We start from the raw sequence: 14,575 nt of genomic DNA, 5'->3' as shown, positions 1-14,575 counted from the left end.
AAATATTTGGGGGAAAAAAAACATATATTTTGGTGTTCAGTGAACATATAGCAGTCATTTAAGGTATAAGTCATCATTTTCCAAAGAAGAAAAGCTTTCTTGGGTTCTCCGGGGTTTTTAAAGTTGTACAGCATTCACACTCAAGACCATTTCGTCCAGTAAGAAACACAAAATTTGACTAACGCTCTGAGAAAGAATAAGACAAAAGCAGTACATGCACATGCCCATTTATTGAAATAAAATGTGTGTTTGAGGAATCGCTCCAAGCATATGTGTGGTCTCACTGTTTCGTGCCAATTTGTTACAGTTGAAGCGGTGATATATGTATATGCATGAACAGTAAATAAAAGGAGACCTGTGCTCCAAAGAGAACATTATCAAAAGTGGCAAAACGTCACCATTTTTGTATTGCTGAAACATACAGTACCTCATCAGATTAGTTTTAATAAATGACAGTTGTGTTCCTGTCTGTCTTCAAAAAGGCATTTTTTTTCTGTTTGAACATGACCCGTCTTGGCCGGATGTGGATTTTCTCTTCACGGTCAGGTTGATATATTGATGGGAGAAAGAATCAAATGCAGTGAGTGTCTCAAGAGGTCGGTGAGAAATCTAGAAAGGTTTTGGGATGGCCTAAGTATACTTGTAAGATGACTAACCAGCTTCTCTCCAGATTCACTCTTGCTCAAAGAGGGAGAAGATGGTGGGATGTTGGGTTTGTCATGCCGTCTTCTTGATTAGTACTGTATACACAGTGTACTTTCATGACTCACTTGTACTTCAGAACATGTTTAGTTTGTTGGTCTGCAAAATATCAGTAAGTAAGTAACGCAATGTCGTCACCCAACACTTGGCACAGGCACATCTATAACTGCAATTAGACTCCGTTTTATTCTGCTTACAGTCAGAACATGAGACATCAGGTGAATACAGCATCAAACAAATATTTTGCAGAACTGGAAAGCTAAACATCACTTTGTAAGGGGCGGCTTTGCAGTCAGCTCGCACCTGCAGCTCAAACACACAAACTTTATTTTACTTCACTTTAACGCAAATAAATTAGCACAACACATCAAGAACGGACTTGCTCGATCTTCACACAATTAGGCCGGCAAATTGAGCAGCTCAAAAGCATGCTTAAGGATGGCAACATTTTTAAGAGAACCAAAAAGTTAGTTGTCCCCACGGCTCGCAAGATACCTGTCGAATCAGGGAATTGCGTTACAAAACCAAAACAACATCATCACATCTACTCAATGAAATGCTTTATCCAAACTAAAGCAAATCAAAAGAAGGGCTCATCCCTCTGCATAAACATGAGCACAAACAGTCAGTGAATGAATGAGAAGAGTGAGTGAACGTGAGAACGGCGACTCGATGCACTAATCAAGGTCATCTACATCCTCTGTTGCGACGGTGCTCGTTTGCTCTGAGGTCACACCTGCAAAACAAGCCCCACACCCAAAACAAAAAAAAAAAAAAAAAACATCAGTTCTGAGAAATTGCACTGACAGGCATACATGATGAAGCGGATTTATTAAAAGTTTGCATGTCCAAAAAATAACATGGTAGCTGATCTACTGACCGGGTGCACCTGAGAGTGCGTCTGTCAAATGGGCAAAATTGCTGGGCAATTTATTTTGTGCCTTCTGGGAAAGAATACTTCCACAAATGGATTTATTTGGCACGTGCAATGTGAATTCTCAAACCTGACATGAACTGTGATGGTTAATTTTGGATCTGAAAGGCAGGTGTGATGTGGCACGACATGATTAAAGATGACTGCGCTTACTTTGGCGGCGTAGAGGGGTAAGGAAAAAGGGAGGTGATAGAGGAGCTTTTTTTTTTTTTAAATGGCGGAAACAAAAATTACAAAACAATTTTGGAGCTTCTGTATAATGTGAGGGCTGACTTGGAGCCAGTCACAAGAAGGAGTCATGCCGTAGCGCCTCTGACAAAACCCATTTCAACTCGACATTTCCTTGTGTGTGGATCATTTCAGCACAGTGTGAAAAATGGTGCCGGCCTTCCGTCTGAGAAATTGGATTGGATTGGTGTTCTGCCCACAGTAAAAGCTTCGGGCCATTTCATTCGTAGTAATTCTGTTTAGAATATTCATTTAGTTATCGCGGTGCATTGTGGGTAGCAGACGCCATGTTTCATCAGACGAGTCATTACAGAAAGCCTGACCGTGGTCGTTGCAACTGGTCCTCCCGAGTTATTTTCCTTTCGTTTCACCTTCGAAAGCAATGGCTTTTCACTCGACAATTCATTGAGCCGATGTCACAGTTGTTCACTGTACGCCGTCAAGAAGACCGCAATAAAGGAGCAAGACGCTCCGTTTCCTGGCTCATGAATAAATGAGTTTGGCTTGCCGTTGACCTGCGTTAACATACTCGTAGTATCTAACACGTAGCGATAACAGTACAATTTATTGCCAAATGTGCTGTGTGTATACAGCACAGATGAAATTTCTTCCCTCTCAAGACAACATAAAACAAGAATAATCTCTGCTGTGCTGTCCCAACTTTTAAATACAATGTCACGCATGATAGTCACATATATGCAATTCCCATAGGCTTGGGACAGTTCAAATTATTGAACAAAACATGGCTTTTACTCAACTGTTGGCTTCCCCAAAGCTAATTGAAGCACTACATTTCTTTGTACGTAACTCAGTACTAAGTTTGTTTTTTGCCTCTTCCACTAAAACTACCTTCAAATCAAACATTTTTCACGTGCAATGCTCTCCTAGCGCCCACTATTTGAGATTTTAGCAAATCAGGCGGAATGTGTCTTGATGGCTGCGCCCTCTCGGCAGCACGCCTGTACCAGCACAGATTTCGATTGGGAGGAATGTCGGCGCCATTGACTGTCGGTGCTGGACAGCCCCGGGGAGCCTGTGTTTTTTGCGCCTGTAATGGGCAGCTTTTTTCACAGCCCCGTTTTGTTCAGTGGGGATGTCGGCGCTGTTGGAGGGTTGGTGCGGCTGGATGGACGGCTTGTGGACCCGAGGATGAGGAGAGAGGAGCGTCAACGCGGAGCGCAGGTGCGAATTTGGAATTGAGAGTCGGCGCTTGAAATTGGAATGGATTTACCGTATTTTCCGGATTATAAATCGCTCCGGAGTATAGGTCGCACCAACGATAAAATGCATAATAAAGAAGAAAACACATATAAGTCACACTGGAGTATAATTTGCATTTTGGGGGGGAAATGTATTTGATAAAATCCAACACCAAGAACATACATGCCACCTTGAAAGGCAATTTAAAATAAAATAGAAAACAACACGCCGAATAAGTGTACGATATGCTAACGTTACATGACGCATAAACGACGAACTGAGAACGTGCCTGGTATGATTAAGTAACATATTAAGAGTTATTCAGATAACTATAGCATAAAGAACATGCTAACAAGTTCACCAAACCATCAATGTCACTCCAACTCACGAAAGCCAATAGAATCTTTATCCTCTGTGTCACTTTAAAGCAACTCCACCAACTCTGGAGGTGGAAGATGCAGCGCTTCGTCTTCTACGTCGCTTACGTCAGACTCATCGTGGTTTTATCAATAGAGGTATAGATCGACCTCTTGCGGTTCAATGTGAAAATAACATGATATAATAATGTGTTAATAATTTCACCCATAAATCGCTCCAGAGTATAAGTCGCTGCACCCTCAACCATGCTATGAAAAAAACTGCGATTTATAGTCCGGAAAATACGGTACATGGGACAGGAGAGGTGAACCAATGTCTTTTTTTCATCAGTGGATGCTACAGCTTCTTGTTGACTTTGAAACTTAGCTTGCACATTTTGAGCATGACGTCTCTGATCCACTGGTTAAAGGACACTTTGATTCTCTCCTCTTTCATCTCAAACTGCTTTAAACAACAAAGCGTATGAGGGGAAAGTGGTTAGGATTGCACGACTGTCCGTGTTTTATGTTATGTGTCGTTTGTTATTTTACTTTATGTTAACTGTTTTGTTAAGCGCTTTGTTACAGCTGCAGCTGTTGTCAAAGCGCTATATAAATCAGGATGTATTGTACTGTATTGTATCGATGTATGTCATACTTGAGGAATCGTCGTCATTGGGCGACTTCTTTTTGTCCTCCACGTAGCCATGGCTCAGCAGCTTGGACATGCTGACGGGGGCCATTTGCTTATTGTGAGACCTATGTCGACAACACACAAAGTGAAACTTTAGTGGAACCGTCATCCTGTCATCTACGTCCATGTTGTTGTGGAATGTACTCACGTTCTCTTGTATTTGCCGCTCACAGACAACCCCTCCAACTCAGTGGCGGTACCATCGGGAGACATCTGCAGGATGAAAAGGTGAGCCGGCTTATCTTGCACTCCTTTCACAGACATGCATGATGGTGAAAAGTGTAGCGGTGGAGCACGAATGATGAAGTGACTGACTACAAATGAAAATAAACGACAAGCACAGCCGGTTATGACGCAATGACGACGAAGCAAACTCATATTACTCTAAAAAACATGGAAGGCGAGGGATGCGAATAAAAAAACAAAAACAAAACAGGGTAACTCTTTTGACGTCTTCACCTTATCTTTATCATGAGTAAATATATCAGTCTCTCTTTCCCAGGACGAACTGTTATCAGTTCCAAACGGTGCAAGCAAAGGCTGCCTGCCGCCCTTCGCCTGGCTGTTGGGAGATGTTGCTTTGCTGCCGCTGTAAATACAAAACCACCGTGACAAACGATGAGCTGCACATCACATTCTGCGGCTTGGTAATGTCATCAATGTGCAGACCATCATCTTAAATTGCCGGTCGACAATATGCTAAAAGGGTTTTATCTTTGTCTCGGGCACCGCACTGCGACGCAAGGGACGCATCATACAATTTTAATATTGACCAAAACAAAAAACAACAAAAAAAAGACTGTGTATGCATTCTTGAACATTAGTAATTCGGCATGCTTGCTTTTTTCTGTCCATCCATCTATCTATCTATCCGTCTCATTAAATGGAACTTGTTTTGTTTTGTGGTGCGGCAAGGAGTGCCGAGATGTTTGTTTTGATTTACCTGTTGGATTCATCACCTGAAAACCAATTGTCGGGATTGTAGGCTGTCTTAGCCTTGTCATCCACATCGGCATCATGGCTCAACAGCCCTACGGCACACAAATAACCACGTTTCAAAACATGCCATCACAGTAAGGAGCACATTCTAGTCACAGAATTAGAATTACCTTTATGCCCCCCTTGCTTTGCAAGCTTGACGTAGTCGGAGTCGGACTCAAAAATGCCAACCCGCCGTCCGCTCGTCCTCTCGACTTCGGTGCTTTGGGCAGCAGTCTGGGACAGACCGGGAATCTGAGACGTTGGTCCAGTCACACCGGTGGCTGTCGCTCCTGGCTTTATGCCTGCAATGAAGTGACAATTTCTATTCGATCCAAACTGAACCATAAATGTTAGCTTTGAGCCAGAGTTATTTGCATTATTACCTCCTGGCTTTGTCCTTCGATGGTTGGGTACAACAGCACTCATCGTGAGATAAATCTAAAGACCAAAGTGGGTGTGAAAAATGACAATAATAACAATACATGTACTGATGAAGTGTATAACAGAAGTGTCAAACATATGCCCGCGGCCCAAAAGCGGACAATTCAACAGGGTTACTGGGATACTCAAGTGATCTACCACTTTCTTATTGTTTTCAAATGATTTTCGCTTCAGTTCACATGGCTCATCTGGCATTTTAGGCTTTGATAATTATCATGCACATGTTGAAAATGGGAATTAAAATAATTCCTAGATCTTTAATTTGATTTAATTTTATCGTTCAAAGCTATCAATTTAATGTAACTATGATTAACAATGTGAAGAAATCAGGCATATTTTATAATTAATATCTAAGGGGGTTTCTTTATATGTAATATAAGGACAGCTAATATTTGCCAATAAAGCTTGACTTGATTACGCAACGGTAGAGCAACTTGCGCCCCCTGTGGGCGGTTTACCAAACGTCCTCCTAATACAATACAGGAACCAGGAAGACTCCCATCAATAATTTAATTGATAAATGAATGAATATAAGAAGCTTGCGAAACAAGTGACTGGTGATGGAGAGTAACACAAAAAAAATAAAGTATCTTTTCAGCATTATAAAACCCATACAGTTCTGCACTAACGTGTAATGACATCATGCTGGTGAGATTATGTTCGGATCATTAAATTTAATATGGACGGGTGAAATGATCCAACGTCTCCTTGAAAATTACAATCGAACAAAAACGCTCACAAATTCTAACGAAAGCATAGTATAGTAAGAGCAGCAGCTGCAGCATGTTTTAAATCCACTATTACAGTGCTATCTGTAACAAGGCCTTGCTAACCCGTTTAGCTGCCAAGCGGCTAGCCGGTCAGCGTAAAAACGACGCAGTCAGTCAGTACTTGCGCAAAAATAAATGTATAACATAATCGCTTGATAAGAATTTGCTATGATGCAGATGCAGTGGAAACATTTACCGTCTGCTGCTTGTTATTCTGCAAAGAGAAGAGAGGAGCGAATTTGATCAGAAGGCAATTCTTGTCACTGAAGCAACCACTTCCGTTACACATCAAAGATCGCCTATTGTAGTAAGTCTTCTTTGACGATGTTCAAATTGGCGTTCACACGAATACCTTTGGATATTGATCACGAGTGGCAGGTCTTTCACAGTGTCACTATACTATAACAGACATTTTGTTCAATTCCCCCTCCCCACACACACACATTTGAATTCCTAGGTTTCGTAGAATACCCTAATGATCAATAACACTGCTCAAAACATTTTTACTTTTTTTCATCAGAGATGCAAATAAACATTTCACTTTGATTTTTTTTTTTTTTTTGCTGGTGGAATTTTTTTTCTGAAACGTCATAGCAATCAATTACAAAGCATGGCAAAGTTTTTTTTAATTCAAAGTCAAAAATACGTTTAGTGACACGTTAAGTGACACATAAAGCCATTTCTGTTTAAAATGGCAATTGACCAGTGTAAGACATAAAACAAATTTTCCATTTTTATTCATTTTCATACCATGGTGAAATTGGCACGTTTGGGCTGGTGCACCAGCACTCATCCCAGTGACAGTCAAGCTTTTCAATGAGTCGTAAGAAACGCAAGCTCCAAGGTGATCTTAGTCAAGCAAAAAGATCAACAGGTGGCTGAGCAAGCACAAAAATGCTAAGCCAAAAGGAGCTCAACATTTATCATGTTAAGTGGTTGCATACAATAAAATCATTTGGATCTAGATAATTGTTTTAAGTAGACTATACACCTACGGCGAATTAAAAGCATGTAGGTCCATCTAAATGATTTTATTTTGCGCAAACATTTGGCAAAATCAAATTGAGTAAATTCAGCACACCGTTTTTTTCTAGTGGAGAAATGTTCATTTCAAAACATAAACTCTTGGCAGGGATTTATGGAAATAAAGTGTTTCAGATTGATATTTATCTATTTCCTATTTCAGTGATTGACTGAAAGAATACAAAAAATAGTGAATCCCATGTCCTCAAAGCTTTGAGCTGTGAATTTCTTCAAGAAAAAAAAACTCCTGTTTTTACCATGCTATGCTCTCTTTTTCATCATCAAGTGCCATTCTTTGTACTGATCGTTACTAAAACTGGAAATATAAAACCTAAACCTTTTGATATTGGTTGTTAGAGAGTTAAAGAACCCCCCCCCCACCAAAAAAAACGGCCCCACTCACCTGGCATTATAAACCTCAGGAATTCGTGGCACTTTGCTGAGAAGTCTTTGCTCTAGCACGTTGAGCACATCAGCATGTCATCCTTCCCGGTGGCAAAAGCTTGATCTACCAGAGATCGGCTGCATCTGACGCAGACGAAACATTCACCATGCCAGTGGAAGTCATTGAATGACACATCCTCATTTGGGGGGGGGGGGGGGGGGGCAAGCACTTGGTTCTGAAGTCATCGCCAGGCATCGAGCATACATGGTGACAACCCTACCTTGCTTGTGCACCCAATGAGCTGGTGGCACATGACGCAGTTGGTGCACCACAATGTCTCCTAGCATTTGATGCAGAATGGGATTCCTGCCTACAGGATGAACCTTTGCCCCAAAAGGGACTCTTTGCACTCGCTACAGTTGCGAGCTTCAGCCATCTACATCCAAATGTTTGTTAACGTAAACATGGTTACGAGGGAAGCACAGCAGTATTTCGACTGTCATTATTGATATGGTGGGTTTAACAGAAAATGTGACAGCTAGAAGGATTCTAACAAAAAAAAAAAAAAGACAATTCTTTCCACTGCATTAATAATTTTCCAATTAATTGCCCCCCATAAGGGAAATTCTATGCAATGACCAAGTTCTACACAGTCTTATGAAACAATTTGCCTTACACTGACTTGTTTAAATTAGACGTATGTCTGATTGAGTATAGGGGAAAGGTCCTGTTTGATTGAGTTAGAGAATGAGGAAACCGTTATCCTGGGATGCGAGGACAAAGATAGTCTGATAGAGCAAAGACCATGAATATACTAACTAGAGCGTGACTTGCAAACACGTTTGAGACGATCAGAGAAGTATTTGAACAAACAGTGTATACGCTGCTTTTGCTGCATGTTTGTTCCCTCCTGCAAGCATATACATGTAAAGTCATCCTGGCCTAAGTGATACTATTGAGGTAAATGTATCTCTTAACACGCTACCTTCTGCATACTACTCTTCATCAATAACGATGTGCTCATCTCTTCCTCCAGTGTAAAGCAAAGCAATGTAAAAAAAAAAAAAAGCCAAGAAAAGTTCATACCTGTAGGCAACTGCAGTTGGAGTAAAGGCTTCTTTCACACTAGGAGCAGTATGACTTTTTGCTTTTTAAGAGTGAAGGGGCCAGGCCGGTGGTTGACATATTTTAATTTAAGTCAGATGTTTTGTCAGGAGCACAAGAGTTTGGGAGTATACTGAGAATAATTGTATCCACATTTTCGGTAGAACTGGGCTCTCTAATTATATCATTTTACCAAGAATTCTGTTTGATAAGTGGCATATTAAAAAATATTTGTCACAGTCAATTCCCCTGCCATGCACTTTTTGTGGACAGCTGCCCTACCGTCATCCCTTTTTAAAGTCAGGCACCAAACTAGATACAAATTGTTTTCAAAATATTAGAAAATTGGGTTGATTGTCTGATATGAAAGCGTGTAGTTCTTATGTGTGTGTGTGCATGGATGTGTGCGATACAAAAGCTACAATGTGTCGCTAACCGCAGTGTATTTACTGCTCCCAATGGAATGACAGAGCTTTCATGTGTGTTTACATCTTTTTGTATCATTTTTATCATCAACCTGGCAAATGTACGAACCATAGCTGGATACATTAAAAAAATAGCCCTCTTATTACAGACAGGAAATGCCATTTTTTGAGTCATACAAATTGTTTTTCTTGTTCCGTTACTTATTTGTTCTCCCAATTCCTTCCATCTACAGCTCTGGTAAAAAAAAAAAAAAATTAAAAAAAAGAGAAAAGAGGCCAATAAAAATACTGAAACTTTTTGGGGTGTTTTGACAAATTTTCTTTTTCTGCAAATAAAAGTTCTGAATGACTGTCTTTGAAATTTGGGAGTTCCGTTTTCGGTATTTTATCAAATAAAATTAACTTTTTCATTCTTCTCAAACATGATTATACAGTACCTATAAATAGCAAAATCACAGAGAGCAGTAGTTTTGTAGTTCATTTTTTGCCCAGAGCTGTAGGCTACCTTAATATCGTCTCCTTGGAAACACATGAAAGCCTTCATGGTTTCACATATACAATCTTCTTGTTTTAGCACAATCTAATCTACTTGCAATATAAAATGAAAAAACAAACACGTATTTGCAAGGAAATGATGAAAAAACATTTATAGTCCCAAGCAGGTTTCTCTCCATCCCGTGTGTGCGTTTATCTCCTGCCATGGCCAATGTAGCTGTTCTCCACGCACAGGACGACGTAGGAGCTGGAACAGCTGCTGGAGGACTGCTGGAGCAGACTGCCGCTCTGGAGCGCGGCCGCTTTGCCGGTTAGGACGTGACTACTCATGCGCCACGACTCACAGAAACCATCAACCTGCCGCTGACCATTGGCGACGGAGCCGTGCCACATCATCTTCTCAGGCCTGCGAAAACCGCACAAGACACATTTGTGTCAGGTGTAATTCAGCCATGCCTTAATGGGGCGAACAAGGTATGTTACATAAAAGCGTTACAACCCGGAAAAAGTATTATTCACATAAATAATGAAACACCTCCAAATGACTGACCCTGACCAGGACATCGGACAGCTGATTAATTGTCAGTAATCCCTATGTTTGATCAAGAAAATGTGAAAAGGTGAAATTGCATGACGTTGCTGAAAAGCCATACCATGTACTGTCGTGGAGAACATCTTTACCATCAAAAGAATAGATGGGGACGTTGTCCTTGATAGTGCCGCCGTTAAAAATCGCGTCCCAGTTGTCAAACAAAACCTCATCCTGTTGAGACAAAACAATCATTTTGTGGGGGAGCATAACTTAGCACAGGCATGTGAACGATTAATACACACTGAAACATACAAATCGGCTGATCAGTAGTCATGGAATATTCCCAACTGTTTGGTGTTTGATCTACCTTCAAATTGACGATTGGCATGTGCTCTCTGTCAGCTTTGCGGACAATGCTTTGTAGATCTTGGAGTTTTGAGGACAAGAATGCCCGGAATGTTCCTTTCATTCCGATACTCTGAGCCTGGGTGAAACACAGGAAGTCGGCACCCCGGATGCCCCTCATAGATCCGGTCTGGGGCTGATTCAAGGCGATAAGATGGAGCTGGAGAAACCCCAAAGCTTGGTGTTACTCTACGTACAACACAATAAAAGCACGTGCAAGTGACAGCTTCTCTTACCCCTGGACCTGATGTGTGATGGTGGACGGGATTCTGGGCCACGGGTGGGGGAGGCCTTCTCTGAGGGGTCACAGCATAATAAGGCGGGTGTTCGTGGGCCGGACGGACTGCATAACGACCGTCTTGGTTATTGACCCGATCTGTGTAACTGGGGTATCTGGGGTCTGTCGGGGCCGGGTATCGCGGATCCGGTTGAGCCGTATGTCGAGTGTCAGGGTGGTATCTGCTGTCAGGAAGGTTTCGCTCTCTGCCGTCTGGATTTGTTTGGTAAGGAGGGTACAGCTGACTTGAGTGACGTGGGTCAGGCTGGGAAACGCGGTCCGGATTTAGTTGCTCCGGCCTTTCCCCTTGCTCGTGGGAGTCACTGGAGTTGCTCTGTGGGGAGTACGGCACGACTGGCGGGGGCTCCGCTGCCGCAACCTCATTAGCCTGCAAATAGTGTGCAGCGAATATTCAAAAGCTTTTCATAATGTTTGTGTATCATAGGTGCCAGGGTACAGAACGAGAGTGACTACCATTGATTTAAACTGAAAATGATGACAAAAATGTGTTTGGGCTTGCACCGCATGATACATATATTTTTTTTTCTTCCAAGGAATTAAACCTCCACCATCATGTTTGTGGGGGCTATTTTCTTACCGGTACTCAATGTAAAAAGGTCTTGGTGGGGTTGTCTTAAAGTACAATGATTTAGAAAACCATAATGACTAGCTTGCTAGCTCATGTCAGCTCTCGAGTACGCTTTCCATTTCAGCGTCAAAAGAGATGCCTGTGCCATTATTTCGAGCAACGGGAACAATCAAATTGTTAGCCAGTCCCTTCATGATAATGTTTACTTTGACTAAATTTCCACCACGTCTATTTTGAGCTCACTTATTAAAATGTAAATCACTGCCAGCTTTCCATCTCCCTTCCGAGCACTTTATTTCACGTGACATCTCGACTGACACTTAATACATTTAAACCACGGCAGTAGAGAAGACGAAAATCCTCATTTAACCAGTTTGTCCAGTTTTCTCAATGGCTCCGTCTTGGTGTCAATGCCAAGCCTTTGTTTTTTTTCGTGGTGCTATTGGATTTTTTTTGTCTGAGAGACGTCATGTTAAAATGGTCTATTTGGGAAATAGAAACTTTGGTAAAACATGCAGGACACTCACATTCTCACTTGGTAAGGCAATATAGCCCCCGAGCTGAAAAAGAAGAAAGGTAACAAGTTCATGAAAAAAAGCTACTTCAGTGGTTCTTTTTCAAGAGAAGAGATAGATAGTTCTTACCTGGACTTGACGAACCCCGTCTCTGACTCTAAGGTAAAGATCTGTCCGATCTATGACGTAGACTAGAGAACCCTCGGGGTGTCTTCTAGCAGTGGCGGTCATGATGTCATAAGACTGCAACACTGTCACCTGCATGTCAAAAAAAAAAAAAGAAACACTCATCATGGTGTTGCCCGAGATCTAAACGTGGGCACGGAAGTTAGGCACGGTGAGACTAACATGCTTTCCCAGTCCCCACTTGTTATGATAGTGGCAAGAAGAAAGCAAAATGAAACACCCCCCCCCCCCCATCCTATCATCATGTTACATCTGGACAGAACAAAACTGAATGAATTCCTTAAATCAACAACCACAGCACAATTTACAATGTCCATCCATTTTCTATTGCACTTTTCCTGTTCAGAGTTGCACGGATCTGGAGCAAAGTTCCATCTAATTCTCCATGTGTCTGAGCATTTACACAAACTCCCTGAGCATCCCTTGGATTACGGTGAGCAACCTCAGAAAGCAGTATCACACCTGTTCAAAACAAGTTAGATCATGTAGATAAAAATCAAACCGCCTACATATCAAAAGAGAATACATCATGAAATAGAGATTTGTGACAGGAAAATCAGCCTGAGGTTGTTACTTTCATTTAAATAATGGAAAACATGTTCTGGTCACCTGATGTCTGAAACAGGTGAAAGGGCCTCATTTAAGGGCTCTCAGTCGGTGTGTCGCCTGCAATGACGCCTCAGCGCAGTGGCGGGTGTGAGTTGATGTGTGTCGATGTGCACCTTTGGTTATGCTACTGAAAGCGAAGGGAAGCGGGAATGGTGCGGTGTCGTCCTTCAGCTGGGGCGGAAATGAAGGCATGAGTGGAGAAACGTAATGCGTGCATGTGGGGTGCGCCAACGTCACCGTGCGCAGTGAGAGGATGAGAGAAGTGCGCAATTGTTCACGCACGCAGCTGAGAAGGAACATCGATCCGAAGCCTATTTCCGGCTAACTTGGGGCGAAAGGTGGACCACTACTGGGATTGCAAAGTCACTCTTTTTTCAGTTCATTTTTGGATTTTCTCACCCCAGAAGAATGTCCGGGTAGTCCTTGCGGTCCAGGTGGCCCGGGTGGTCCAGGAATACTGATCGCTGTTATTCAAGAGGCAAAGGGCCAATTTATGTCTATACTACTAATAGATGGAAATTGAAATGATTGTTATCCAACTTACTATGTGTGCCCCTGTGAGGTCCAGGGAAAGAGGGGATGCCAGGGGGTCCGGGTGGCCCTGGCGGTCCGGGGCGGCCATCATAGCCTCTTCCTGGTGGACCTGGTGGCCCCTGGGGACCCGGTGGGCCGGGAATGGAGTCCCCTCTGGGACCCTGGTGGTAAAATCGATGTTACGTCGACAAACCCATGTCAAGTAACGCTTTTCCAGACGAATCATTTCAGAACTGCTATTTGTTATCAAAGATAGCAGTACAGTTTGTGCAGTTCTTTGGGATCAAGAGAAAGACACCGATTGGTTTGCTTAAGTGTCCGCACTGTTAAATTGATCATTTTTAAGGCACCTTTTGATTTGATTGTAATATGTCAGGAAATTCATCCAAATGAGAAATACTCCATTTGGAGTGAATCAGATTTACTTGACAGCTATGTGTTGAATAATATTGGAAACGGAGCTTTCGTGTGATTGATATAGGAAGGAGTGTGCTCTTGTTGTCTTTCTGATTTGATGATCTAAAATATTTTGTTTTATCGATCAACTGCAGGTATTTGTGAGCTTTGTTCCAACCACAGGAATATGATCTCACTGGAGGTCCAGGAACTCCCGGCGTGCCTACGCCGCTTCCTCCATATCGCGGGTCGTAATATCCACCTCCCGGTTCGCCTTTCTCTCCTTTCAAACCCGAATTTCCTGGTTCACCCTTCAATTCATTCTAGACACAGAATCATTGTGAAATCTCCGGCCTTACGCTGCCTGTCAAAACATTTTTGTGTTGACAAACATTCGACAAAGGAGCCTTACCTTAAGGGAATAAATGTCAAAGTTTGACCCGACACCTGAATCACAAGCAAGATATTCATCGTATACACTTGTTCTTAACACAACAAGAGCATGGTTGAAGTCCAGCGCAAGCTAAGTTACCTGGTTGGCCAGCGTCGCCTTTCTCTCCTTTAATAGCTACAACAGAAGAAAATGGTGATTGTAAATCGAGACAAACCATTGATTGAGACAACAATTAAATGCGTCGTGCACTCACCTTGGGAATACCTGGAATACTCATCGTATCCCTAGAATGACAAAAGGGACGGCATTTAGACGGAAACTAACGGTATCCTATTTGATGAAAATAAGACGACTTTGAAGGTGGTGAAGAATGCACCTACTTGGGCATTTGCATCTTAAC

At 42.2% G+C, this 14,575-nt stretch overlaps 2 protein-coding genes across 3 annotated transcripts in view; both read right to left on the bottom strand.

Annotated features, from left to right (window-relative positions):
* Positions 1-869: 869 nt before the first annotated feature.
* Positions 870-6,734, bottom strand: c1h7orf57 (chromosome 1 C7orf57 homolog). Its single transcript, XM_086125637.1, has 8 exons — positions 6,503-6,734; positions 5,479-5,533; positions 5,224-5,397; positions 5,058-5,145; positions 4,574-4,703; positions 4,263-4,327; positions 4,079-4,179; positions 870-1,438 (listed from the first exon to the last, which is right to left on the bottom strand). The coding sequence occupies exons 1-8, from the start codon at positions 6,593-6,595 to the stop codon at positions 1,380-1,382; spliced, it is 765 nt and encodes a 254-aa protein (XP_085981763.1). The 5' UTR covers positions 6,596-6,734; the 3' UTR covers positions 870-1,379.
* A 2,153-nt stretch (positions 6,735-8,887) lies between these two features.
* Positions 8,888-14,575, bottom strand: part of LOC147209958 (collagen alpha-1(XVIII) chain-like) — a 29,257-nt gene continuing 23,569 nt past the window's right edge. For both annotated transcript variants that reach the window (XM_086125519.1, XM_086125438.1), the window contains exons 29-40: positions 14,429-14,459; positions 14,314-14,349; positions 14,194-14,228; positions 13,979-14,104; positions 13,396-13,546; positions 13,251-13,315; positions 12,186-12,314; positions 12,069-12,101; positions 10,912-11,340; positions 10,638-10,835; positions 10,392-10,501; positions 8,888-10,144 (exon numbers count right to left, since the gene is read on the bottom strand). In XM_086125519.1, coding sequence (XP_085981645.1) covers positions 9,931-10,144; positions 10,392-10,501; positions 10,638-10,835; positions 10,912-11,340; positions 12,069-12,101; positions 12,186-12,314; positions 13,251-13,315; positions 13,396-13,546; positions 13,979-14,104; positions 14,194-14,228; positions 14,314-14,349; positions 14,429-14,459 — 1,557 coding nt within the window. In that variant the 3' untranslated portion in view covers positions 8,888-9,930. The remainder of the gene's footprint in view (positions 10,145-10,391; positions 10,502-10,637; positions 10,836-10,911; positions 11,341-12,068; positions 12,102-12,185; positions 12,315-13,250; positions 13,316-13,395; positions 13,547-13,978; positions 14,105-14,193; positions 14,229-14,313; positions 14,350-14,428; positions 14,460-14,575) is intronic.

Source organism: Hippocampus guttulatus, chromosome 1 (genome assembly GCF_054856545.1).
Source record: "Hippocampus guttulatus isolate MCC_2025c chromosome 1, RoL_Hgut_1.0, whole genome shotgun sequence".
Lineage (NCBI taxonomy): Eukaryota > Metazoa > Chordata > Actinopteri > Syngnathiformes > Syngnathidae > Hippocampus > Hippocampus guttulatus.
Note: the sequence above shows the minus strand (reverse complement) of the source record. Positions and strands in the feature narration are given on the sequence as shown.

Coding starts and splice junctions, on each gene's coding strand:
- c1h7orf57 (XM_086125637.1), bottom strand. CDS start 6,595: ATGTGTAACGGAAGTGGTTGCTTCAGTGACAAGAATTGCCTTCTGATC. Junction 5,146..5,223: donor AAAGCAAGGGGGGCATAAAG/GTAATTCTAATT, acceptor TGTGTGCCGTAG/GGCTGTTGAGCCATGATGCC. Junction 4,180..4,262: donor AGCGGCAAATACAAGAGAAC/GTGAGTACATTC, acceptor TTGTCGACATAG/GTCTCACAATAAGCAAATGG.